Here is a 24,157-nt window from a genome sequence, read left to right as displayed (position 1 = left end):
ACACCACCAGGAATGTGGCATCCGTTTGGGAACAAAGCAGGCAGGGATGTCCAGAGCCACCAACACCCACAGCCCAGGCTTGGGCAGCCCAACGAGCCCTTGGCTCTGTCCCATTTGTCCCCAGGCGCTGTCTGGAGATTCCCCGCTCCCCCTGACGAGCCCCTCTCCCTCCCAACCTTTCCAAAAGGGCTCCAGCGCGCCGAGGGCCGACTCCAGCTCATGGAGCTCTCCGTCTCCCTCCCCCTCCACCCAAGGGACAGTCCTGGAGAAGGGAGGGTCCCAGCACAGCTCCCCCAGCCCTAACTGCAGCCACAAGCGTCGACAATCATGTCGGGAATGTCAGTCTTGACGATATTGCTGTTGCGGTCGAAGTAGAGGATGGAGAGCGGCCGGCGCCGCGTGGGCACGCAGCAGGAATGCCCCGAGGCCTGGATGTTGTTGGCTTTGACGAGGTTGAAGACGGCTGTGTGGAAGGAAGAGGCCATGCCGGGGCTGCCCGCCACGTGCAGAGGGCACTGGCCCACGCAGTAGTTTATCTGGTAGCCCTCGGGCTTGATGATCCAGTCGTTCCAACCGATGTCACGGAAATCCACGTAGTAATCCTTGCGGCAGCACAGGTCGGAGTTCTGGCTGCAGCGGAGGCTGCGCTTGGCCACGCGGTGGTCGGGCTCCTTCACCTTCACCTTGGCCACCAGGAAGGGTTGGTGGGACCAGCTGGCGTTGACCTGCGCCGTCACATCCCTCCCGTCCCCGCCGCTCTCCAGCTCCAGCCGCAGCGTCCGGCTCTGCCCGCCGAGGAAGCTCTGCGGGGCCGGCAGGAGGGCGAAGGAGCGCCAGCCGCTGCCCGCCGCGCTCAGCCGCCTCTCCCCCAGCAGCGTGCGATTCCCCCCGGCCGCGGGCCCGGCTTCACCGGCCAGGAAGATCCGCAGGGTGAGGCTGGCACGGGGCACTCGCAGGTAGAGCCAGAGCTGAGCCTGCAGGATGCGAAAGTCCCGGTCCTGCGCCTGGCTGAACTGGAATTGCAGCCCCAAAGAGGAGGGAGATGTGAGATCTGCGGGGAGAGAAGGGAGGAGGAGGTGAGCGCTGAGGGATGCTCCGCGGCCATGCAGCCAGCCGAGACTTCCAGCTTCGTCTGTCCTCCCCCGTTCCCTGGGAACGCAGCTCCGTCCCGCGCTGCCTGGCTGGAGCGCAGAGGAGGAGCCCGCTCTTACCTGGCCCTTCACGGGGTGAGGCTGGAAAGCGTTTCCACCCCTCCAAGCCAATCCTGCATCTCCCAGCTCTGACTATTCAGGAGTTTCTCGCCAGCCTCATTTTTTTGGGGGGGGGGGGCGGGAGACGGGAATCGCAGCCCCTCGGGTGCAGGGTCCCCACAGGCAGAAGCGGGACCACCACCACCTCCCCCCTCGCAGGCTGAGCCCTCGGCCAGCAGCGGCTCCGGGGATGTCACTGATGCGCGACAAGGCGCGGTGACTCCCGAGTGGCTCCGGGTCCCCAGGGCGCAGGACACGGAGCTTCACCGGGCTCTCCCTCGCCCCGTCTGGGACCGCGGGGGCGCCCACGGGGGTCTCGCACCCACGGGGGTCGCGCACCCACGGGGGTCGCGCACCCACCGGGGTCTCGCACCCACCTGTCTCGGCGAAACTGATGATCTCGTAGCCCTGCTCTTCCTCCTCCTCCTCCTCGCCGCTAACGCCGGGGCTCCGGTGCAGCCGCCGCAGGGCTCGGGCCACGGCGGAGCGTGGCACGGAGTGAGCGAGCCGCGGTCGATCGCGGAGCCGCAGCTTTTCCAGCAGCTGCTTCTTGGCCACTTCCTCCAGCAGCCGCCTCTCCGAAGCCTCCGGGCACGACGGGCAGCGCTGCTCGGCCGCCGCGCACAGAACCACGGCCAGCAGCAGCCACGGGCCCGAGCCGCTCGCCGCCATCCGCGCCCACCGGACGGCGCGGGACGAACACCGGGAGCGCGGCGCTGCCGGGGCGGGAGCGTCACCGGCACCGAGGGAGCGGCGTGAAGGGGAACGGGAGCGGCACAGGGAGCAGCGCCGACGGGACGGGAGCGGGCACCGGGAGCGGTGCGGGGCTGCCCGCTTTGGGCACCTGCGGCCGGGGGCGGTCCCGCCGCCCCCCCCCGCCCCCCCGCCATTGGCCGCCGCACCTGCCTGTCCCGTCCCGTCGGGGATTACCGGGATTAGCACCCCACCCCCGCCTCCCCGCGGGGGGGTCGGTGAGCAGCCCCCCAGCCTCCCCCGGTGCCGGTGCCTCGCCAGCCGTCGGGTCGCTGCGGGAGGAGTCTCACGGGGCGGGGGGCCCGGGGGAGTGAGGGGTGGTACGGGGGGAGTGAGCGGGCAGAGCTGTGCGGGAGAAGGGGCTCTGCCCGCGGGGCACCCTGGCATCGGGGGGAAGAGAAACCCCGGGGAGCCCCCCCACGGAACGGGCAGCGGGATCCTCCAAAACCTTCAGGCAGCGAGGGCTGGGGCAAATCCCGGCCGGCGGAGGAGCCCCGGCACCGGAGCAGCCGGCAGGAGGGATCCCAGCTCAGCTGCCCATCCGTGGATCCCGCAGAGCTGCCGCAGCCTGGGCACTGCCCCCGGGCACGCCCGAGCCCTTGTGGCAGGGACAGTCCCCTTGGGTGGTGACAGGGGACCCAGCAGGGATCGAGGGGCTCCTGGAGACTGTCACATCCCTGGGCTTTCGTCGCTGCCACGGCAGGTGCTGGGTTTGGGGGTCTGAGCTCGCCCCTTGGACCACCGGGTCCGTCCTCAGCCCGAGGCTGGGGCAGTGAGCGCCTGCACCGTGTTCCCTCCTCCTCGCACAATAAAAGAAAAGGGGATTTGCGCATCCTGAGGGCTTTAGGAGGCGACAGCCGGCGTCACATCAACCCGGAGATGCCTCCCGGCCTCTTTGGAGCGGGATGTGCGGGCTGAGGCGCGGCAGGCGCTGGCAGAAACCTCAGGATGGTGATGCAAGGCGCCGCAGCGTTGGGGGGTTGGCAGAGCCCAGCTGGAGCAGGGAAGCCAGGGAACTTGAAGCCCTGCCAGGCCAGCGCTCCGGCATGTCCTGTGCCCACCGCGCCGTGCACCCGCTCCAAGGTCTTGACCACACGGAGCCCCTGGCCCTGGCCAAGCCAGAGGTGCCATGTAAACAGAGTCTGGGAAAAAGCACCCACCGGAGATGATGCAACCACGGAGCAAGGGGCAAAGGGCTCAGCTGGATGGGCTCGCTGGCAGCTCCCAGAATAGCCCAGGAATGTCAACAGAGGAACGAGTGGGCACAGGCTGGCCTGGGAGCATGGATCCCACAGGGCCTGGGAGCATGGATCCCACAGGGCCTGGGAGCACGGATCCCACAGGGCCTGGGAGCATGGATCCCACAGGGCTTGGGAGCATGGATCCCACAGGGCTTGGGAGCATGGATCCCACAGGGCCTAGGAGCATGGATCCCACAGGGCCTGGGAGCATGGATCCCACAGGGCTTGGGAGCATGGATCCCACAGGGCTTGGGAGCATGGATCCCACAGGGCCTGGGAGCCCTGGACGCAGGCAGGAGCAGGATGGAGCAGGATGGAGCAGGATGGAGCAGGATGGAGCAAGATGAAGCAGGCAGGAGCTGGCAGGAGCAGGATGGAGCAGGAAGGAGTAGGATGGAGCAGGATGGAGTAGAATGGAGTAGGCAGGAGCAGGATGAAGCAGGCAGGAGCAGGACGGAGCAGGATGGAGCAGAACGGAGCAGGACGGAGCAGGACGGAGCAGAATGGAGCAGGCAGGAGCAGGATGGAGCAGGATGGAGCAGGATGGAGCAGGAAGGAGCAGGATGGAGCAGGCAGGAGCAGGATGGAGCAGGATGGGGCAGGATGGAGCAGGATGGAGCAGGAAGGAGCAGGATGGAGCAGGATGGGGCAGGATGGAGCAGGACAGAGCAGGATGGAGTGGAATGGAGAAGGCAGGAGCAGGATGGAGCAGGCAGGAGCAGGATGCAGCAGGACGGAGCAGAATGGAGCAGGCAGGAGCAGGACGGAGCAGGTGGCACTTCCAGCCAGGCACAGGGCACACGTGCTCTCAGGCAAAGATGCTCCCACATGGAGGGCGACTTTTTAAACAGCCTGGAGTGACAGAACCAGGGGAGATGACTTCCTGCTAACAGAGGACAGAGTTGGATGGGATATGGGGAAGGAATTCCTCACTGGGAGGTTGGTGAGGCCCTGGCACAGGCTGCTCAGAGAAGCCCCATCCCTGACGTGTTCAGGGCCGCGTTGGGCAGGGTTTGGAGCAGCCCGGGATGGTGGAAGGTGTCCCTACCCACAGCAAGGAACCTGATGAGCTTAAGGTCCCTTCCAACCCAAAGCATCCCGGATTCTATGATCCACATGTTCAGGCCCCCTCCCAAATATCTGCTCCGTTTTGGACACCCTCCGTGCGCCCCACACGCCCATTGCCCCTCTGCGCTGCACCCCCCATCCCTGCCCCATCCCAGAGCCAGGGCCGGGGCTGTGGCACAGCAGGAAACAGGAGACAAAAGAGCGAGAAAACGGATGAGGGGCTCTCCAAAACACCCACCCTCCATTCCGGGCTGGGAGCGAGCTGTCCCCAAAGGGATTTAACGCTGTCCAACCTGCCCAGATCCCTCCTCACGGGGCAGCACCCCGCAAAGCCCCGTTCACGAGAGCATCCCACCCCCAGCCCCTGACGCCGCGTGCCCCCCGGCACGCTCCGGCCCCCGGATCTAGGGCAGGGGTCAGCGCGGAGCCATTGCACCCATTGCATAATTGTGTTGTTGATTAAGCGGTTCCCAGAAAGCAAAGCCCAGGGTCTGACCTGACCAAAATATCCCCCAAGGTCCCGCTGGGCCCAGCACCGGCTGCACTCATGGCTCCGGGGCCTCTGACCCCGTGGCCGTTGGGGCGAACGTGGCACCCGGTGACCCGACCTGGAGGTGACAGCCGGCGGGACCCCCGAGAGCTGGGGCGGCAGCGCCTGAGCACGGCTCGGGGAGTCATGGAACCATGGAACAGTGGAGCCATGGAATTATGGACTCAGGGAACCATGGAACCGTGGAGTCGTGGAACAATGAACTCAGGGAATCATGGTATCACAGGTCATGGAATCACACAATCATGGAACCACGGAATCATGGAATCATGGAATCGTGGAATCGTGGAATCATGGAACCATGGGAATCACGGAATCATGGAATCACAGAATTGTGGATCATGGAATCATGGAATCATGGAATCATGGAACCATGGAATCATGGAATCATGGAACCATGGAATCATGGAATCACGGATCATGGTATCATGGATCATGGATCATGGATCATGGAATCATGGATCATGGAATCATGGAACCATGGAACCATGGAATCACGGAATCATGGAATCACAGAATCGTGGATCATGGAATCATGGAATCATGGAATCATGGAATCATGGAATCACGAATCATGGATCATGGAATCATGGATCATGGAATCATGGAATCATGGAACCATGGAACCATGGAATCATGGACTCACAGAATCATGGAATCATGGAACCATGGAGTCGTGTAATCATGGACTCAGGGAACCATGGATCATGGAATCATGGAATCACAGAATCACAGAATCGTGGAATCATGTTAACATGGAATCATGGAACCATGGAATCATGGAATCACGGATCATGAAATCATGGAACCCTGGAATCACGGATCATGGAATCACAGAATCATGGAATCGTGGACTCAGGGAATCATGGAATAATGGAATCATGGAATCCTGGAATCCTGGAACCATGGAATCACGGAACCACAGAATCACGGAATCGTGGAATCACAGAATCACGGAACCATGGAATCACAGAATCACGGAATCATGATTAAAGCTGGAAAAGCCTGGATTATCGAGCCCAGCCATTAACCCAGCACAGCCAAGGCCCCACGTTCCCGGCTGCCACGTCCACACATTCTTGAACACTTCCAGGCACAGTGACTCCACCACTGCCCAGGGCAACCCATTCCAGGGCTTGGACACCATTTCCATGACAAAATTTTCCTTAATCTCCCATCTAAACCTCTCCTGACACAACTTGAGGCTGTTTCCTCTTGCCCCGTTGCTCGTTCCTTGGGAGAAAAGCGCCGGTCACCACGGCGTTGGCACTGGCTGGGAATGGGCCATGAGATTGGGAATTAAACATTAACTCTTTTCAAGGCAAGGGAAGGGACTGTCAGAAATTCCCACCCCCCCTGGGAGCTGGACCTGCCCAGGGGGCACTTGGCACAGTTTGCCTGGACCTTTGCTTCAGGGGTTGTTGATTCTGGCAAAGGATCCTTCCAGCACATCTGTCCCCTCCTGGAGTGGAGACCAAGGGGACATCACATCTGTCCCTGTCTGTGTCACGTCTGCACCTGGATTCCCGTGTCCCCACGGCACTGCTGCGCCGCTGGGGGCTGCAGGCTGGGCTCCCCGCCGGTTTTACTGCTCCCAGCAGGACGATCTCCCAGCGCTGGGCCTGACCCACCCCTTCCAAAGCCTCCTGAGAGACCAGGGGACACCGGCAGAGCACGGTGCCACGGCAGGGAGGGAGGATCCCCGGCTCCAGGGATCGCTCTTCCCTGACTGCACCTTCCTCACCCTCCATGGGAAGCGCCACTTGGGAATTCCTGAGCCTTGGCCACCCCGTGCCGTGGGTGGGGAAGGGGCTGTTGGCTGCATCCTGGCGCCTCTTCCCCGTGGGAGTGGGAAAAGCCTCATCTCAGCGTCTCAGGGTTGTGCTGCTTGAGCTGAGGGGTCTGTAGGGCCACAGGAGCAGCCAACGGCTCTCTTGTTCCCTTCCCTGGTCCCTGCATGCCCACAGCTGCTGCATCCCAGGAAGCTTGGCACCGGCCCCGGGGAAGCTGTTTGTTCAATAAATATAGACAGTGAAACGAGGCGTTGGAAAAAGAAGGGAGAAAACAAACACCAAACCCTCTTTTGGGTTTGCGCAAGCGGCCTTGGAGCCCAGACGGGATCGATCCCTGAGCCTTCCTCCCTTCCCGTGTGGCAGGAGCGTTTTTGGGCCCAGGGCACCTGGACACCTGGATCTGGGGGGGGTGGGGGTCCCTGCTCCAGCAGGGCTGGTGGGAGGATGTGTGCAATGTGTGCTGCCACATCGGCCTGTGGCCTTTCCGCCCCTTCTCCAGGTGCCACCGGTCCTCCAGGACAACATCCCCGCTCCAGCCAGAGCTGCTCATCCTGGAGCAGGCAGGGGCGCTGGGAGCACCTCCTCACTCTTCTCCTTTCCCCACCTGGATCAGTTCTGTCCCAGCCTCTGGGGTCGGTTGTCAACGCTTCGCAGGTGGATCCCAGGACTGAGGTGGGGACTTGGGGGTCCCCGTTCCCTTGGGGCTCCACGGGAGCGCCTGCTGCAGGGGTGTGCGTGTGGCCAAGCGCTGTCACCTGCTCCCGGCTCCTCCTCTTCACCCTCCACGAGGGACACTGTGCATCCCGCTCTGCCTCCAGCCGGAGCTGCTCACGGCTGCTCGCCCTGGAGCGGGCAGCGGATGCAAAGCTGTGTGGGGAGAGGGTCTGACACCATCTCCTCCCTCTGCCGACCCTCTCCCCGCCTGGCCTCTCTGCTGGCTTGCCAGCACTTTCCAGGTGAACCCTAAAGCTGAAATCACCCCTCAGGGATCACCCCGGGACACCCCCCCACCCTCCCAAATATCCCACCCTGACACCTTCTCCCCTCTTTTCCAGTCCTCGCACGTGGGGGACACGTGGGGAGCGGTGGAGAAACCCGAAGGCGCGGTTACGTAACGGGGCCGAGGTGTCGGAGCCGCCCTTTGCCCCCCGCTCTCACGGCCCTGGCATGTCCCACTCTGCTGTCACCAGCCTGGCGAGGGGCAGCGGGCCAGGGCTGAGCCCAGGGGATGCTCTACAGGGGCGAGGAGGTCTTTTGGGGGGGGATCCTGGGTGCCCCAAAGTCCGCTCGCTTCAAAAGGCAGAAGAGTTTCTCGGTTCTGCCCTGGGTTTGGGACGGGGCTGGACAAATGCAGGCGGTTTTGGTGGGGTGGGGAGTTTGGCCCAAGCAAGGAATGGCGCCTTTCCTGGTGGGAATTACAGACCACCCGTGTCTGTGACTATGCCCTGAGTCTGGCTGGGATGTATTAGGGGTTCTGCAGAGAGCATGGGAGGTGTTTGGAGACACCCAGTGCCACCACCCGGGTTTTCAGTGGCAGAATGGGTCTGTCCCGTGCCATCCCAGTGCTGCCCGCGCCAGGAGCACGGGAAGGAGGATGATGCTGGTGAATGACAGGGCACACACGTGCACACACCGCGGCTGGGAGCCTTTATTGAACGCCAGCTAGCCGGGATGATTGGAGAGGGAGACACATTCCTCCCCCTGGGACTGATTTCCCTTTCCTCTCCCTGCCCAGCCGCGTGTCCAGCTGAGGGGGGCCACGGGGATGACCCCTGCCCTCTGTCCTTGCCAGCCCCAGCAGCCCAGGGTGGCCACTGGTGGCTCCTGTGTTGATGTAGCCGCACCCAGGGCGCACCAGGACCTTGGGCTGGGATGGAAGCGGGACCATCCTGACCCGAGCTCTGCAGCATCCAGCGGGAGAAGGCTCTGGAGCCCATCAGGAGCCGGTCCCAGGAGCTGCGAGAGGAATCCACGGGCAGACCCCAAGGGGGGAAAGAGCCGTGAGGGAGGTGAGAGAGGAGGGGACTTTCACATTCAGCATCACCCTCGATGCTTCACCCACAGGAAGAGAAACGCCCTCTGCAGAGCCAGGAAGAGGGAGCCCTGTCCCGCCGCGTCCCGTCCTCCCGCCCGCTCCCGGCGCGGCTCAGGCGCAGCCGCAGGAATCCACGATCATGTCGGGGATGTCGGTCTTGACGATGTTGCTGTCGCGGTCGTAGTAGAGCAGGGAGAGGGGCCTGCGCTGCGTGGGAACGCAGCAGGAATCCACGGCGGCCGCCGCGCTGGCCGCCTTGATGCGGTTGAGGACGGCGGTGTGGAAGGAGGCGGCGAGGCCGGGAATGCCGGCCACGTGCAGCGGGCACAGCCCCGCGCAGTAATTCATGTGGTAACCCTCGGGCTGGATGATCCAATCCTCCCAGCCGATCTCCTTGAAGTCCACGAAGAACTCCTGGCGGCAGCACGTCCTCGAGTCGGCTCCGCAATCCACGCCGCGGCGGCGGACGCGGTGAGGTTTCCTGGCCCGGGCTTGGACGGCCACGAACGGCCAACGGGAGTCGCTACGGTTGGATGGGAGAGGGGACCCCCAGTCCTCCGGCACCTCCAGTTCCACCGTGAGCCGCGGGGTCTCTTGTCCGAAGAGGCTCCGCACCGCTGCTCCGACGTCCAGCGCGGCCCAGCCGGATCTCCGCGCCTCCAGCCGCGTCTCGCCGGCCGCGTCCGGCTGCAGGAACCTGACGGTGACGGGCAGTGCCCCGCGCCCGGCGCCCGCCCGGAACAGGTAGAGGGTGGCCTGAAGGATCTCGGTGCTCCCGGCCAGCTCCTGGGAGAAGCGGAAATGCAGGCGGACGCTGCGGGAAGTGGAGGATTCTGCGCACGGAAGCGAGAGCGGAGTCAGGGGTGAAGAGAAGAGGGGATTGGACTCACCCCGCTCCTTGCTGTGGGGACACCTTCCACTATCCCAGGTTGCTCCGAGCCTCGTCCAGCCTGGCTTTGGACACTTCCAGGGATGGGGCAACTTTTCTGTGCCCACCCTTACAGGGAGGAATTTCTTCCCAAAATCCCATCTAAATCTCCTCTCTTCCAACCTGAAGCCATTCCCCCTCTGTCCTGGCGCTCCAGGCCCTTTTCCAAAGTCCCTCTCCAGCTCTCTTGGAGCCCATGTAGGTACTGGAAGAGGCTCTGAGGTCCTTCCAGAACCTTCCCTTCTTCCTTGGCTGCAGAGCTGCTGCTCCTGCTGGCCGGGAAAGGGCCGAGGGGGCCACCAGAGCTCTCGGGGCTCCTGGCACAGCTCTGCCCACGAGGACACAACCCCCTCCCGGTGCTCCAAGCCTGGGTTCACCCCCGGCTCTCTTCCAAGCCAGGAGACAGCTCCCCATGGTCCTGGAGTGTGGGAACACAACGTGCCACGGGGCAGCGTTGTTCCCGCAGGGCTTTGAGGGACACGGCGAGGGGAGCGGAGTCCCCACACCTCATCCACCAGGAGTTTGGTCTGGGAAAGCGAGGGTGCAGGATGCTCTCGGGGATGGGGTGGTGAGTCTGCGTCTCTCCAAGGAAAGTTGCCTGCGAGACGTGGGAAAGCACCGCTTTTTTTTCCCAGTGGTGCTTTTCTGGAGCCCTGAGTGTGTTTTGGGGAGTTCTCTCCTCTCAGGAGCAGCAGATTCTGGAGTGAAATGAGGCTCCCGCTGCTTTGGGTGGGATGTGGAGGAGCAGTGGGCTGCTCAGCTCCATCCGCACGCCATGGGCCGACAGGAAATCGAAGCTAAAACCCCAATTTCGGGAAACGTGGCCGTGTGACCCCTGCACCTCCAGCACAACGGGGAGGGTTCAGCAGAAATGGGCAAGAGGTGATACAACAGAGCGGCACATCTGCGCTCCGTGCCACCCTCCCACCCCAGCACGTCCCACCCGTGCCTGGGATACCCTCGGGGGGTTCGGGAGCCCCTCACACCTTCCAGCAGCAGCGTTCCCCCCATCCCACTGCTCAGCCCGGCCCTGCCCTTCACCTCCCTCCTCCTCTCCCTCTCTTCCCCTCCTTTCCCCCCGCTCTACCCGCAGCGCTCGGATCCGCACGCACCCGGCTCAGCGAAGCTCAGGATCTCGTATTCCTGCAGCCCCATCCCGGGCCGGGGTGGGACGCGGAGCATCCCCGGGAAGGCGGCGGCAGCGTCCGAGCGTCGCTCCCGCATCCCGCGGAGCGCGGTCAGCAGAGCCCCCCGGCCCGGGGGCTGCGGGACCTCGGGCCTGGCGGGCAAGCGGAGCTTGGCCAGGATGCTCTGCTTGGCCAGGGCCAGGAGCGCGTCCCGCTGCGTTCCGGGGGCCAGCGCGGCCACTCCGCAGGCCGGGCACCAGGAACCCTTGGCAGCCGCCATCCGGAGGAGGCTGAGGAGCAGGAGAGCCGCGGTGACCGTCATCTGCGGCGGCGAGAAGTGACAACAGCGCGGGGAGTTCCAGGAGCGTCCGAGGAGCAGAAGGGGATGAGGCAGCGGAGGCGCCGGGGCCGGAGAGCGGAGCAGGGAGGCAGAGCTGGAGTGAGAGGGAGCACGGGAGCGAGGATGGGCTCGTTCTCCTGACGTGGCCACAAATATTGGCTGATCCCGGGAGAGATAAACGCCCCTGCGCTCCCCCGGAGCCGCCCGGGCGCGGGCAGAGCGGAGCGGCCGCTCCGGTTAAGGTGGAGCCGGAGCTGCTCGAGGGGCGCAGAGCCGGGACATCGAGGCCACCCCGGTGCCACCCCGGCCGTGCACGGCCAGAGACGCGGTGGGGGCTCCCGGGGACATGGGGGGCACCCAGGGTGCGCTGGAGGACACCCCGGAGAGGTGTGGGGACGGCGGAGGTGGGGGAACCCCGGGGGATGTGGGGTCCCTCAGGGCGGGGGGATCTCTGGAGGTCGGGGATTCTCAGAGGAGGGGGATTCTGGGGGGGCGAGGGGACGTTGGAGGTGGGAGATCCGGACCAATGAGGGATCCCCGGGTGGATGGGGGGATCCCGGGGAATGGGGATCCCAGGGGGATGGGGATTCCCGGCCGGATGAGGGATCCTTGGGGGATGAGAGATCCCTGGGAATGAAGGATCTCCAGCGGTGTGGGATTCCGGACGGAGGCTTCCTGGCGGATTTGGGACCCCCGAAGAGATGTGATGGATCCCTGGTGATGTGGGAACCCTGGGGAATTTGGGCTCGCCGGGGACGGAGGATCCCGGGGGATGTGGGGAATCCCTGGGGAATTTGGGACCCCCGGGAAGACGCAGGATCCCTGGCTGCGTCTCACATCCTGAGGAATTTGGGATCCCTGGGGAATTTGGGACCCCTGGGGAATTTGGGACCCCCGGTAAGACGCGGGATCCCTGGCTGCGTCTCACATCCTGAGGAATTTGGGATCCCCGGAGACGGAGGATCCAGGGGGGATGTGTGGGATCCCTTGGGACCCCCGGGGAAGACGCGGGATCCCTGGCGATGTCCCACACCCTGGCGAATTCGGGATCTTTGCGGACGGAGGATCCCGGGGGATGCGGGACCCCCGAGGGGGTCGAGCCGGAGCCCCGCGCGCGGGAGGCGTGTCCCGGCGTTAGCCACGCCCCCTTTCCGCGCCCCCTTTCCCGCGCCCCCACCGCCCCCTCCGCCCCGCCAGGGGGCGCCCCACGCCCCCCCGCGTCCCTCCGGTTGTCACGGCAACGCTGGCGCGCGCGAGCGCGCGATGATGACGCAACGCGCACGGCGCGGTGACGCAGCGCGCACGCCGCGGGGGAGGGGCCGCCTCCTCTTTTCCCTTTTTTTTTTTTCCCGTTTCTTTCCCCGTTTTTTTCCCCCCCAGTTCCGGTCACCCTCCCCTCCCCTCCCCTTCCCCCGTCCTGTCCTCCCCCGCCGCCCCGCCCGGGCGGCCTGCGCTGGCCCAGGCCCGGCCCGGCCCGGGGTGGCGGCGGCGGCCCCGCGGCGCAGGGCCCGGCCCGGCGCGGCCCGGTAAGTGAGGCGGAGGCGGGCGGGGAACGGGGTTGGGGGGGTAACGGGGAGATCGCGGTGCAGCGAGCACGGCGACCGCCGCGGGGACCTTCACACCGTGTCCCCGGTTCTTCCTCCGCGGGGCTCGGGGCTGCTCCCACCGGAGCGCTCCCGGAGGTGATTCCCGGCCCGGGGCTGCCGCTCTCGGGGCTCGGTTGCGGGGTCGCTCCATGCGGTTTTGGGGCTGCTTCTCCCGGGGAGCGCTCGGTGCGGGATCCTGCTGCCCGTCTCGGGTCCGGTTCCTGCACTCTCCTCCCGGGGAGCGCTCGGTGCGGGATCCTGATGCTCCTCTCGGAGTCCGGTCCCCGCTCTGCCCCTCCCGGGGTCCGGTTCCCGTTGCCCCTCCCGCGGTCCGGTTCCTGCGCTGCCCCTCTCGGGGGTCGCTCAGCGCGGGGGTGTCCGGGCTTTGCGGTGCCGCTGCTCGGTGCGGTCTCACGGAGCCGCTTCCCCGGACACGTGGAGCTTTCGGCCCCGGGGGCACGGGTGCATCAAGCCGGCGGTGCCCGGGCTCGGCTCGCCGAGAGCCATAGGTGGGAGAGGAACCCGAGGCGCTGGGAAAAGCCGTGCGATGTTCTGATTGTCCTCATGAACAGCAGCTTTGCTTTGAAATGTTTGTCCTGGAAATGATTCCCGGTCCTGGGATCTCCCAGCAAGTGGGACGGTGCTGGTTTGGAGCGGTCCGGAGGGGCTGCGCTGATGGGATGCATGGAAAGATGGTTTTGTTGGGTTTTTTTTTAAGTGTTTCCATCCCTGGAACTTTAGATCCTCCCAGGGATTTTGGTTTTGGTACCTGTAGGAATTTGGGCTGAGGGTCAGAGTTGCTTCTGTCCCCTGGCAGGAGGCATCATAGTTGAGTTGACGATAATTAAAGAGTTAATTAAAGCATCCTCAGGTCTGTTTGAAATGTGCTGGTAGAAGTTTGAGCTTCTGATGGAGCTGGTGGGTGGTGGGAAGGAGCATCACCAGAATCCCTGTTGCTCGTCCCTGAGCACTTTGCCTCTTGAAGAATTTGAAATCCCTGGCTTCCAGTTTGGTGTCCTGGCTCAAACCTGGCCTGGGCTCTGCCTCCCTCCCCTCATCCACGATCTCCCTGTGGTGGTTCCTAATCCTGGGAGCTGATTTACCTCTGCCTAATCCCACTGACCTGTTGCTGTAGGGATCCTCTTAACGCCGGCGTGGATCTGCTCAGGGACACAGGAGCTTTTCCGTGAGCTCTGTTCCTGGAATACTTCTGTGGTTGTGGTTCTGCAGCGTTGACAAAAAAAGGTGTTGGGAGGAATGAGGTGGATTTTTGGCCAACGTGCAGCAAACCAGGTCCGGAGTGGGAATCCCACACAGCTGTAATCCTTTGGGAAAGCGTGGGCTGAGGATTTTGGGATCCTGCTGGTGTGCTCAGCCTCACGGGAATTGTTTGTTCCTTGTGGTTGTCACTGGTTTTCTGCCCGGCTTGGAAGGAATTCCAGCTCCCTGGAAGTGTCCAAGGCCGGGTTGGACGAGGTGGGATAGAACTGGCTGAGCTTTAAAGCTCCTTCCGACCCAAACCGTGCCAGAATTCCCTGACTAGAGGAGCCTGGTGAGCTGAGCTGAACAGAAAGGGACCTGCTGTGCTGATGGATGAATTCCCCAGGGAGAAGCGGGCTCGGTGCTGCCTGGGAGCAGTGGAGAATGTCCACATCCAACCCCAGCTTCCAGCTGTTCCTCGGGACCCCTGGTGCTGGCTGTGACACCGGATCCCCCGTCGCAGTCGAGTTCCCCTTTTAGCACTGCTGCCATTTGTGTTGCTAAATTTAAGGCCGTGGCTGTGCTGCTATTCCAGACCTTGGGGTTTGGGGGGGAAGGTGCCTAAATCCCCCCTTTAAATTTAAAATCACCCCTTTGAGGTGCCTGAAACCGCTGCTCCCAGCCCCGCTCTCGCTGCGCCTCTGCAGTTCCCTTCACCTCGTTATCTCGTTTAATATTAAATTAGAGCCAGAGCAGCGCTCATTGGAATAAATGGAGTGGTTTTGAATTGATTTCAAGGAGGAGCTGGCTGCTTGAGGGATCTGTGTCCAAACTTTCAGAGCAGCTTTGGGAGCTCTTCTCCCGCCTCGTTCCCTCCAGTGCAGCACGTTTGGGTCACTCAGTGAGTTATTCCCTAATAATTTGGGGCAGGAGATGCAGCCAGAGGCAGGGGACACAGCTTGGCACCTTGAAGGGCTTTTTTTTTTGCTTTTTTTTTTTTTTTTTTGGGCTAAAGAGAAACTTAATAACCCGATCTTGCCAATATTTGGGGCCGCTGGTGCTTCCCCCTGCATTCCTGCTGCCGAGGTGCTTTTCTTGCCTTCAGTTCTTCCCAAATACCCGTTTGTGGCAGGATCCAAAGGCTGCAGCAGAGGTTGAAACTCATGTTAAAATGCTTTAATTGCTGCTGAGACCATCCCGAGCCTCTCACCATGGCTGCAGGGGCAGAACTCACAGCGGATTCATTGCCCAAGGGAATAAACATCCAGGAGATGTTGGTGTCTGTGTTTGTGGCAGGAGGAAACAAACGTGTGGGACAGCTGGATTTAACTCCTACCTTGGTCTGAACCCTTTTTTTTTTTTTTCATGGATGGGTTTTGGAAGTTCCTGTTGGTGTTTGGTAAAGATTTGGAGAGGTCAGAGACCTTCCAGGTGCCGGGAGCGTGTCTGGAGAAGGGCAGTGGAGCCTGGGAAGGGCTGGAGCAGCAGGAGGAAGGTCTGGAGAACTTCAGAAGGAGCTGCAGGGGCTCATCCTGGAGAAAAGGAGGCTCAGGGGGGGATTTTCTGCCTGTCCACAACTCCCTGACAGGAGGGTGCAGCCAGGTGGGGCCTGGCTCTGCTCCCAGGCGACAAGGACAGGACAAGGGGAAACGGCCTCAAGTTGCACCAGGGGAGGTTTGTGCTGGACATCAGCAGGAATTTTTTTTTTCCCGTGGAAAGGGTGGTCAGGGGTTGGGAAGGGGCTGCCCAGGGAGGTTTGAAGGTGTCCAAGGAAGGACTGAACGTGGTGGGACTCGGTCACAGCTTGGACACGATGGTCTTGCAGGGCTTTTCCAACATCAGTGATTCCGCGATTCCGTGGAACAAGTGGCAGACCTGATGATGCTTGACCTCCTTTTCCATGAACAAATCCCTCCTGATGTCCATCCTGGAGCTCCCCTGGCACAGCTTGAGGCTGTTTCCTCTTGTCCTGGTGTTCCTTAGGAGCAGATTTTGACCCTACCCGGCTCCACTCTCCCCTCGGGGAGTTTTGGGGTGAAAATTCCTCTCTGAGCCTCCTTTTCTTCAGGCAGTCCCAAAGCCTGAGCACCTTTTCCATGAGGAAATTCCTCCTGGTGTCCATCCTCAGCCTCTCCTGGAGGAATTTGAGGGCATTTCCCTCACCCTGCTGTTCCCTGGGAGCAGATTTTGACCCTGGCTCTCCCCTTGGGGAGTTTTGGGGTGAAAATTCCCCTCTGAGCCTCCTTTTCTCCAGGCACTGCCAAAGCCTGAGCACCTTTTCCATGAGCAAATTCCTCCTGATGTCCATCCTGAGCCTCTCCTGGAGGAATCTGGGGCTGTTCCTTCTCCTCCTGCTGTTCCCCGGGAGCAGAGCCCGACCCCAGGCGGCTCCGCTCTCGCGGCAGGGAGTTGTGGGCTGAGAATTCCCCTCTGAGCCTCCTTTTCTCCAGGCTGAGCCCCTTCCCCAGCTCCCTCAGGACTTGTCCAGAGCCTTCTCCTGCTGCTCCAGCCCTTCCCCAGCTCCCTCAGGACTTCTCCAGAGCCTTCTCCTGCTGCTCCAGCCCTTCCCCAGCTCCCTCAGGACTGCTCCAGAGCCTTCTCCTGCTGCTCCAGCCCTTCCCCAGCTCCCTCAGGACTTGCCCAGAGCCTTCTCCTGCTGCTCCAGCCCTTCCCCAGCTCCCTCAGGACTTCTCCAGAGCCTTCTCCTGCTGCTCCAGCCCTTCCCCAGCTCCCTCAGGACTTCTCCAGAGCCTCCTCCTGCTGCTCCAGCCCTTCCCCAGCTCCCTCAGGACTTCTCCAGAGCCTTCTCCTGCTGCTCCAGCCCTTCCCCAGCTCCCTCAGGACTTCTCCAGAGCCTCCTCCTGCTGCTCCAGCCCTTCCCCAGCTCCCTCAGGACTTGTCCAGAGCCTTCTCCTGCTGCTCCAGCCCTTCCCCAGCTCTGGCCACGCTCCAGCCCCTCAGTGTCTCGGTGGCCAGGGGTGCCCAGCACTGGACCCAGCACTGGAGGTGCCTCAGCAGCGCCAGCACCGGGGGACAATCCCTGTCCCCACGGCTGGCACAGCCCAGGTGCCATCCTGGATACACCCCCAGGGCCTTTCCCAGCTTCCCAGCCCCTTTTCCCCCATCCTGGAGTGTTCCACGGCGTTGTTGTGACCTAAATACAGATCCCAACGCTTGGCCTTGTTGAACTCGAGGACCTGAGTGAGTTTTCCATCCCTCTTCCATCTTTCCCCTCACCTTCCCTTGAATCCCATGAGCTGGGAGCCCTCCCTGCCGGAGCTGCAGTCCAGCTGTGCCCGTCAGCGCCGGGATTTCCCGGGATTGTGGATCCAGGGGTTCCTGGGAAGGGCATTTCCATCCCGACCCCGGAGCACGAGCTGTCTGTGTGCCGCAGGCTGAGTCACCGCTGCTTCCCGGAGAATTTCGGGGACGATTGAGTGTGGGCAGGCCCAGCCCACTCTGACAGCAGCTCCCTTAAGTGGTTTTTTTTGGTTTGTTTTTTTAAACGAAGTTTTTAAATTTTTTGCTCTTGTTTTGACATCTTTTTTTTTTTTTTACTTTGAGGGGTTCATTTCTCCTGAGCTGAGTTTAGACACAAAATCCGTTTTGTTTGGGGAGGTGTTATCCTGGAAGCTGACCTCTCTTGGGGAGGCTTCAGGGAGGAAATTCCACGAGGAAATGGGATCTTGTGCTGCCTCCTTCCTTGTGTTCAAAGGACCGGGAGCTTTGAGCTGTTGGGATTTGTCCCTGGATGGGGAAAAAGCGGGGAGCACGGAAAAGGAAAATCGAGGATGTGGGGAACGCTGAGGTGTTTGTGTCCTACCTCTGTGACTGCCTTGGTTTCTCCATCCTCAGCCTGCTCTCTCCATTTAAATATGTCTGCATCCCAAATTTTGGGGGGGTTTTCTCTTCCCAGCTCTCCCCCCCAGCTTGGTTTCAGACAGAGACCTGGGATTTATGGAAGCACTTGTTCTCCTTGGCACTGCCTGGGCGGACATGAACCCCTCCCACTGAGGGTGCTCAAGGCACGATCCCGACAGCACAGAGCTTCCCAGGGCAAGGAAAAATCCTAAATCCCCACTGGGATGCGGCTGGGAGGGCTCAACAGCAGATTTGCTCATGAGAGCAGCTCCCTTTTACCAAGGAATTTTGGAATCCCAGGATGTTTTGCCCTTTTGGATCCCTTTTGGATCCCAGGTTGGGGAGGGACCTTAAATCTCATCTCATTCCCTGTCATCCTTCTGGGTATTCCCAGCTTCTGAGCAGTGTGGGGATGGATTCTGTGTGGATTCCGTGTGGATTCTCTGCAGGAATCTTGTCTTGCCGCTAGTGGGAGCGTTGGGAGCTTCTCCTCCATCTCCTCACTGACCAGCAGCTTTTTTTGGGACTTTTGGTGTCCTGTCAGAGTCTCCTCACAGTAGCTGCTTCCGCGGCTTCCCTGAATTTATTTTCACATTCATAAGGAAAAAACTCAAAAATATTGACGGGAAGCCTCTAAGTCCGGAGTTATTAGGTTTTTAGTTCCCTAACCACCATACAATTTTATTTTTTTTTTCTTTATGAAAACCTCACCCTGTATCTTCTGATTAGCGGCAGTTTCCCATCTCGCAAGTCCTTGGGAAGCTGAGATCGTTGCTCACGAGGAAGCAGGGAAAAATCCGTGTCTTTCTTGGAGCTATTTTTGAAGCTGAGAGAGGAGGGGAGAACGCAGCCATCTGGCAAAGCATTCCTGCAAAAACCTGGAAAGCCTATTTTATTTTATTTTATTTTATTTTATTTTATTTTACTCTTTAAATCATCCCAGTGGCAAACTGGGATAAAGGGGCTGTACCTTTGGCTGAGGCTAATTAATAATTCATAGAGGTTGGGAAATGTTTGTGGTACAGGTGGAAGGAGCTGGTAATGATCTTCCCACATCTTTTCGGTGATCTGATTCCCGCCGTGAAAATACAGGTGACGCCTACACTGTTCGGAGGAGCTGGATATTTCAGGGTAGCACAAAGTGGGGGTTTTTTTGGGGTTTTTTTTTTAGGATGCAGGGTGGGTGATGGAATCCTGAGACAACAGTTGTTGCCTGACTGGGAGCGTGTTTGTGTGATGAGATTTGAATGGTTCTGATAGCTATATTATATATTTTTGTGCATCATCTGTATTTAGATATAATTTGGGGGTAGAAGCGTTGGGATAGTTGTGGTGTTATGGGTGATGAATGGAAGTGCTTTGGGCTGGTGCCCACCTCCATCCTCCCTCCAGCTGGGGCTCATTTTTTGGGACTCTGCCTCCTTTGCAGGGCTGTGATCCAGGACAGGATCCAGCCAGGAGCGCTGCTGCTGCTGCATCGACAATAATTGGGTTAAATTCCCAGTTAAAAGGGAACCTGGGCACCTGCGCTGGGGTCGGGGTGCGGAGCGACCCCTGCCACCCCTCTCCTTCCCCCCGTTCCTCATGGTCTATTTTTAAATCTCTCTGGGCTCTGTACTGCGGCATTTCTCTCTCCCTGAATTATTTATCGGGGATCCGAGCTGAATGGAGCGCGCTACGTTCCCCCTGCTCGCTGCTGCCCACGTGTCTGCCTCGAGCCATTGACAGATTTGGTTCACATCAAACCACGCCAGGCCCGGCTTGGAGAGGGGCTGGAGGGGTCAAAGGGGTCTCAGGCCAGGCCTGGACCCTCTGGATTTGCAGGTTTTTGGTGATAGACGGGGAGGGAGTGGTTGCTGTGATAACCTGAGTCAGGTTTGAATGGAAAGGTCTCTTTTAAAAATGGGATTTAAAATTCTTTGTGCTGCCCCGAGAACGGTTCCAGCTCGGGGTGCGTCACCTCGGCTCGAGTGCCGAGGAAAAGGTGGAAATGGAGGATTTGGGCCGGTCCTTGACTCGCTGTGTGCTTCTGTGGTGTCTGTGTTCGCTGGTACCTGGCAGCACCTGACGTTGAGTCACACCAGGGTTGTGGCTCTCAGCATCTCCAGCTCCTCCCTGCAGTCCGTGTGCTCCTCGTGCCCTTGGAAGCGGATGCTGGCTGGGGCGTGGTTCTACCTGTGCAGCTCAGTAATTATGGGAAATCAAAATTTAAAAAACGCTGGGAGGAGGAGCAGCTGGATCCTGAGCAAGGGCAGGTGCTTCCCAAGGAATATCTGCGATCCAGCTCCTGGAGGATTTTCCTCTCCCTCGTCCCCGTGGTGCTGTGGGGGATGAGACGTGAAGCTGTCCCAGATTTGGGACTTTCTCCCTTTCCAAGGGGACAGGGAGCTCTCTGCTCTGGGTGGGTCCATGGACACATGGAATCCCCTTGGCAAAGCTCTTCTCCCTTTTTTCCATCCGCTGGCTCTCTCTGGGAGATCCCACTCCTGGCTGCTGCGGGAGATTTGTCCCCACCGGTTTCAGTGGCACAACTCCTGGCTTTTCCCTCTCCCGCTGGAATTTACCCACTTCCTAATTGCCACCTTTCCTCTCCACGGGAGCTGGGCTGGCAGACAGAGCCCGAGCTGCATCCCCACCTCTCTGCCAGGCAAGGAGGGAATGTCTTCTTGCTTTTTCCCTTTGTTTTCCTCCTCGCTGTGAGTGTCGGGCGCTGGCAGCTTCCCTGCCAGCCGGGAGCACCTGGAACCGCTGCCTCTTTCCCGTCCTCGCTTTCCCTGACCCACTTTCGCCGTGTGGCTGCGATTCCAGAGCTGAGGGTTCTCTGGGAAGCAGGAGCCGCTCCGTGAGGCTTTGTCCAAACTGCTGGCACCGATTCTTCGTCCTCCTTCCGCCCGGGGTTCGCCGCTTCCCGTGCAGGGGAGGGATGCAGCTCGGGGAATCCTCTCGCGCTCTGCTCCGTGAGGATGAAACGCTGCCGGCTCGCGGTGGTGGACAGGGATTTTGGGAAGAGCTGGACGAGCCCGTGGGAGCTGTGCTCGTGTCCTGGGGCTGGAGGCTTTCACATTCCAAAATCTGTTGATCCACCAGCCCGAAGGCCAGAGATGAGGCCTGCAGGCTCTCTCTGAGCTGATTTTCTTCCTCCTTTAACTGCAGACGGTGGGGCTTCGACAGAGCGAAGATGATGCTTTGAGAACAGGGAAATCTGGGAGAAGGAGAGGGCAGCATTCCCTCTTTTCTCAGTTTTCTCCTTGTGCACCCACTGCAGGCCTCCAGCACCCATCCTTAATGATCCTGAGGCCGCCCCTGACCGCAGGATGCTCCTCAGCAGAATAAAGCTGTGGCTTCACCGAGTTTGGGGGAATTTGTGTGGAGCAGTGATCCTTGCCCTGGGAACGCTTCCTCTGCCTTTTTCTGTCGCTTCTTCACTTGGAAAATATCTCCTGGAGCCGCTTCAGTGCTCAGGACCCCAGGTTTCACACTGCAGGGGCCTGTTCCTGGGTGCCAGGAGTAACCAATCCCTAGAGATGGATTAAAAAGGGGTAAAAGCTGTGAAAGCTGGTGCTGAGCTCTTGCTGAGCTCAGAGCCACTCTGAACTCGCACTGCCGGCCGCAGCTCCAGCCCAGATCCTGCTATCCCCTTTTTTTTAATGGAATCATGGAATATCCCGAGTTGGAAGGGATCCTGAAGGATCATTGATCCCAACTCCTGACCCTGCACAGACACCCCAACAATCTCACCCTGGGAGCAGTGTCCAAAGGCTCCTGGAGCTCTGGCAGCTTTGGGGCTGTGCCCGTTCCCTGAGGAGCCTGGGCAGGGCCTGAGCCCTCTGAGGGAAGAACCTTTCCCTGATCTCCAACCTGGCACAGCTCCAGCCCTTCCCTGGGCTCCTGGCCCTGGTCACAGGGAGCAGAAGTTGGAGGTGCCCCTGCTGTGAAGCTGCAGCCCCCGAGGAGGCTCAGCTCCCCTCGGTCTCCTCCAGCTGAACGAGCCAAGCGCCCTCAGCTGCTCCTTGTGTGACTCCTCCAGACCTTTCCCCGTTCCTCTGTCCCTCCTTTGAACGTTCTCCGGTATCTTTGCACCTTTTCCACGTTGTGGTGCTCAGACTGCCCCCAGGAGTGGAGGTGAGGCTGTCCCAGCCCAGAGCAGAGTGGGGCCATCCCCTTCCTCACTGTCCAGTGCTGCTGGGACCATCCTCTCCCTCAGAGTGCTGCTGGGACCATCCTCTCCCTCAGAGTGATGCTGGGACCATCCTCTCCCTCAGAGTGATGCTGGGTCTATCCTCTCCCTCACTGAGTGATGCTGGGACCATCCTCTCCCTCACTGAGTGCTGCTGGGACCATCCTCTCCCTCACTGAGTGCTGCTGGGACCATCCTCTCCCTCAGAGTGATGCTGGGACCATCCTCTCCCTCAGAGTGATGCTGGGTCCATCCTCTCCCTCACTGAGTGATGCTGGGACCATCCTCTCCCTCACTGAGTGATGCTGGGACCATCCTCTCCCTCACTGAGTGATGCTGGGGCCATCCTCTCCCTCAGAGTGCTGCTGGGACCATCCTCTCCCTCAGAGTGCTGCTGGGACCATCCTCTCCCTCACTCAGTGATGCTGGGACCATCCTCTCCCTCACTGAGTGATGTTGAGACCATCCTCTCCCTCACTGAGTGATGTTGAGACCATCCTCTTCCTCACTATCCCTCCTCTCCCTCACTGTCCAGTGATGCTGGGACCATCCTCTCCCTCACTGAATGATGCTGGGACCATCCTCTCCCTCACTCAGTGATTCTGGGACCATCCTCTCCCTCACTGAGTGATTCTGGGACCATCCTCTCCCTCAGAGTGATGCTGGGTCCATCCTCTCCCTCACTGAATGATGCTGGGACCATCCTCTCCCTCAGAGTGATGCTGGGTCCATCCTCTCCCTCAGAGTGATGCTGAGACTGTCCTCTCCCTCACTATCCATCCTCTCCCTCATTGTCCAGTGATGCTGGGACCATCCTCTCCCTCACTGAATGATGCTGGGTCCATCCTCTCCCTCACTGAGTGATGTTGAGACCATCCTCTTCCTCACTATCCGGTGATGCTGGGACCATCCTCTCCCTCCCTATCCCTCCTCTCCCTCCCTATCCCTCCTCTCCCTCCCAATCCCCCCTCTCCCTCCCAATCCCCCCTCTCCCTCCCTGCCCGTGCTGCCCCGATGCCCCCAGGCCCCGCTGTCCCTCCTGGCTGCGGGACTCGCTGCTGCCTCATGTCCATCTCGCCGTGCTGGTCCCTCCCCGCGTGGCTCCGGGGCTGGCAGGGGACGGACGCTGCGTCTTTAACGGCGTCTGGGGCTGCGCCGAGGCAGCTCCATTGAAGATTTGCAGGCAGAGCAGCAGGGGGGTGTGGATGTGGCTGTCGGCAGAGCCGTGCTGACATCCCCGGGAACAGCTGGGATCTGCTCCTGCCACAGCTCCGAGCTCTCCGGAGCGGCCGCAAAGAGCGGGGGGTTTTTTTTTGGGATTTTTTTTTTTTTAATTTTTTTTTTTCATTTCGGGAGAGCTGGCGGGGGCTTCCCTGGAGCGAGATTATCCTGGCAGAATTCCTCTCGAACCGCTCGCGGCCATGGAGGCTCCGTTGAAATCGGGGAACAGCTGACGTGCTCAGAGGGCAGAAAACCGCCACGGTGAGTTTATTTTTAGAGCGAGGTTTTAATTATTCGAGGCTCGAGGAAAGAAAGATCGACCGGACTTTGCTTTTCCCCCCGTCCCCCCCCGGGGCGCGGAATGAAACCTTAAATGCGGGCGGATATTTCAGGGACGGGCTCCCGTTGGATTTCTGCCGCTGGACGGGGTTAATTTAAAATGGAGCTGGACTAAACGAAGCTAAATCTCGGAGATCCCAATCAGGACTAGGGAATGCGAGAGATGAGCTCTCCTCTTCCTCCCTTTGTGCTGCCTGGGATGCACCTACGGAGAGAGAGAGAGAGGGAATCCCCGGTCGGCATCCTGTGCTCTGCCGTGTCATTAGGGAGTTCCCCTGACAGCATCATGGAATCTCCTTGTGCTCCAAGCAGCTTGCTCCTGAGTAATTCCCGTCCTTTTTTACAGAGGCACAACCTTCCCAGGTTATATTTTTGGGATATATTTGGATGGATTTACCTGTTTGGGGCTGGTTAGTTGATGGGGGGTGTTGGAAGCTGGCTTGGCTCCGTGCCGTGTGACGTTTTCGGGGTGGCTTATGCAATTCGGCGTTCAGTGGGACTGGTGCTGGTGTTCGCTGTGGTACGTTGACCCTGTTTTTAAATTAATTTAAACCCCTCGTCGAGTTGGGTTTAGCGGAATCAGGAGGTTGGATTGATTTTTTTTTTTCCCCTCCTCACGCGTGTCCATCGTCCAGTTTTGCCTAACGCCCAAGAAGTTCCAGGTTTAGTGCTGGGAGCTGGGTTTTTT

General features: G+C 60.5%; 3 protein-coding genes across 6 annotated transcripts in view; 1 reads left to right on the top strand and 2 right to left on the bottom strand.

Annotated features, from left to right (window-relative positions):
- Positions 1–198: 198 nt before the first annotated feature.
- On the bottom strand, positions 199–1,922 carry LOC120764478 (inhibin beta C chain-like). The gene is made up of 2 exons (XM_040088465.1): positions 1,628–1,922; positions 199–1,051 (listed from the first exon to the last, which is right to left on the bottom strand). The coding sequence occupies exons 1-2, from the start codon at positions 1,920–1,922 to the stop codon at positions 300–302; spliced, it is 1,047 nt and encodes a 348-aa protein (XP_039944399.1). The 3' UTR covers positions 199–299.
- A 6,879-nt stretch (positions 1,923–8,801) lies between these two features.
- Positions 8,802–11,367, bottom strand: LOC120764468 (inhibin beta C chain-like). The gene is given in 5 exon segments (XM_040088454.1): positions 8,802–9,523; positions 10,731–11,071; positions 11,109–11,200; positions 11,202–11,337; positions 11,339–11,367. Coding segments are annotated over 5 exon segments (1,320 nt in total).
- An 11,911-nt stretch (positions 11,368–23,278) lies between these two features.
- The window catches only part of R3HDM2 (R3H domain containing 2), a 36,296-nt gene continuing 35,417 nt past the window's right edge, over positions 23,279–24,157 (top strand). For all 4 annotated transcript variants that reach the window (XM_040088425.2, XM_040088426.1, XM_040088427.1 and 1 more), the window contains exon 1: positions 23,279–23,391. The gene's annotated coding sequence lies outside the window, so the exon portion shown is untranslated. The remainder of the gene's footprint in view (positions 23,392–24,157) is intronic.

Source organism: Hirundo rustica, chromosome 30, assembly GCF_015227805.2.
Source record: "Hirundo rustica isolate bHirRus1 chromosome 30, bHirRus1.pri.v3, whole genome shotgun sequence".
In the NCBI taxonomy this organism is placed as follows: domain Eukaryota; kingdom Metazoa; phylum Chordata; class Aves; order Passeriformes; family Hirundinidae; genus Hirundo; species Hirundo rustica.
The sequence above is the reverse complement of the archived record's forward strand: the minus strand, read 5'-3'. Positions and strand labels throughout refer to the sequence as shown.

Coding starts and splice junctions, on each gene's coding strand:
- LOC120764478 (XM_040088465.1), bottom strand. CDS start 1,922: ATGGCGGCGAGCGGCTCGGGCCCGTGGCTGCTGCTGGCCGTGGTTCTG. Junction 1,052..1,627: donor CATCAGTTTCGCCGAGACAG/GTGGGTGCGAGA, acceptor CTCTCCCCGCAG/ATCTCACATCTCCCTCCTCT.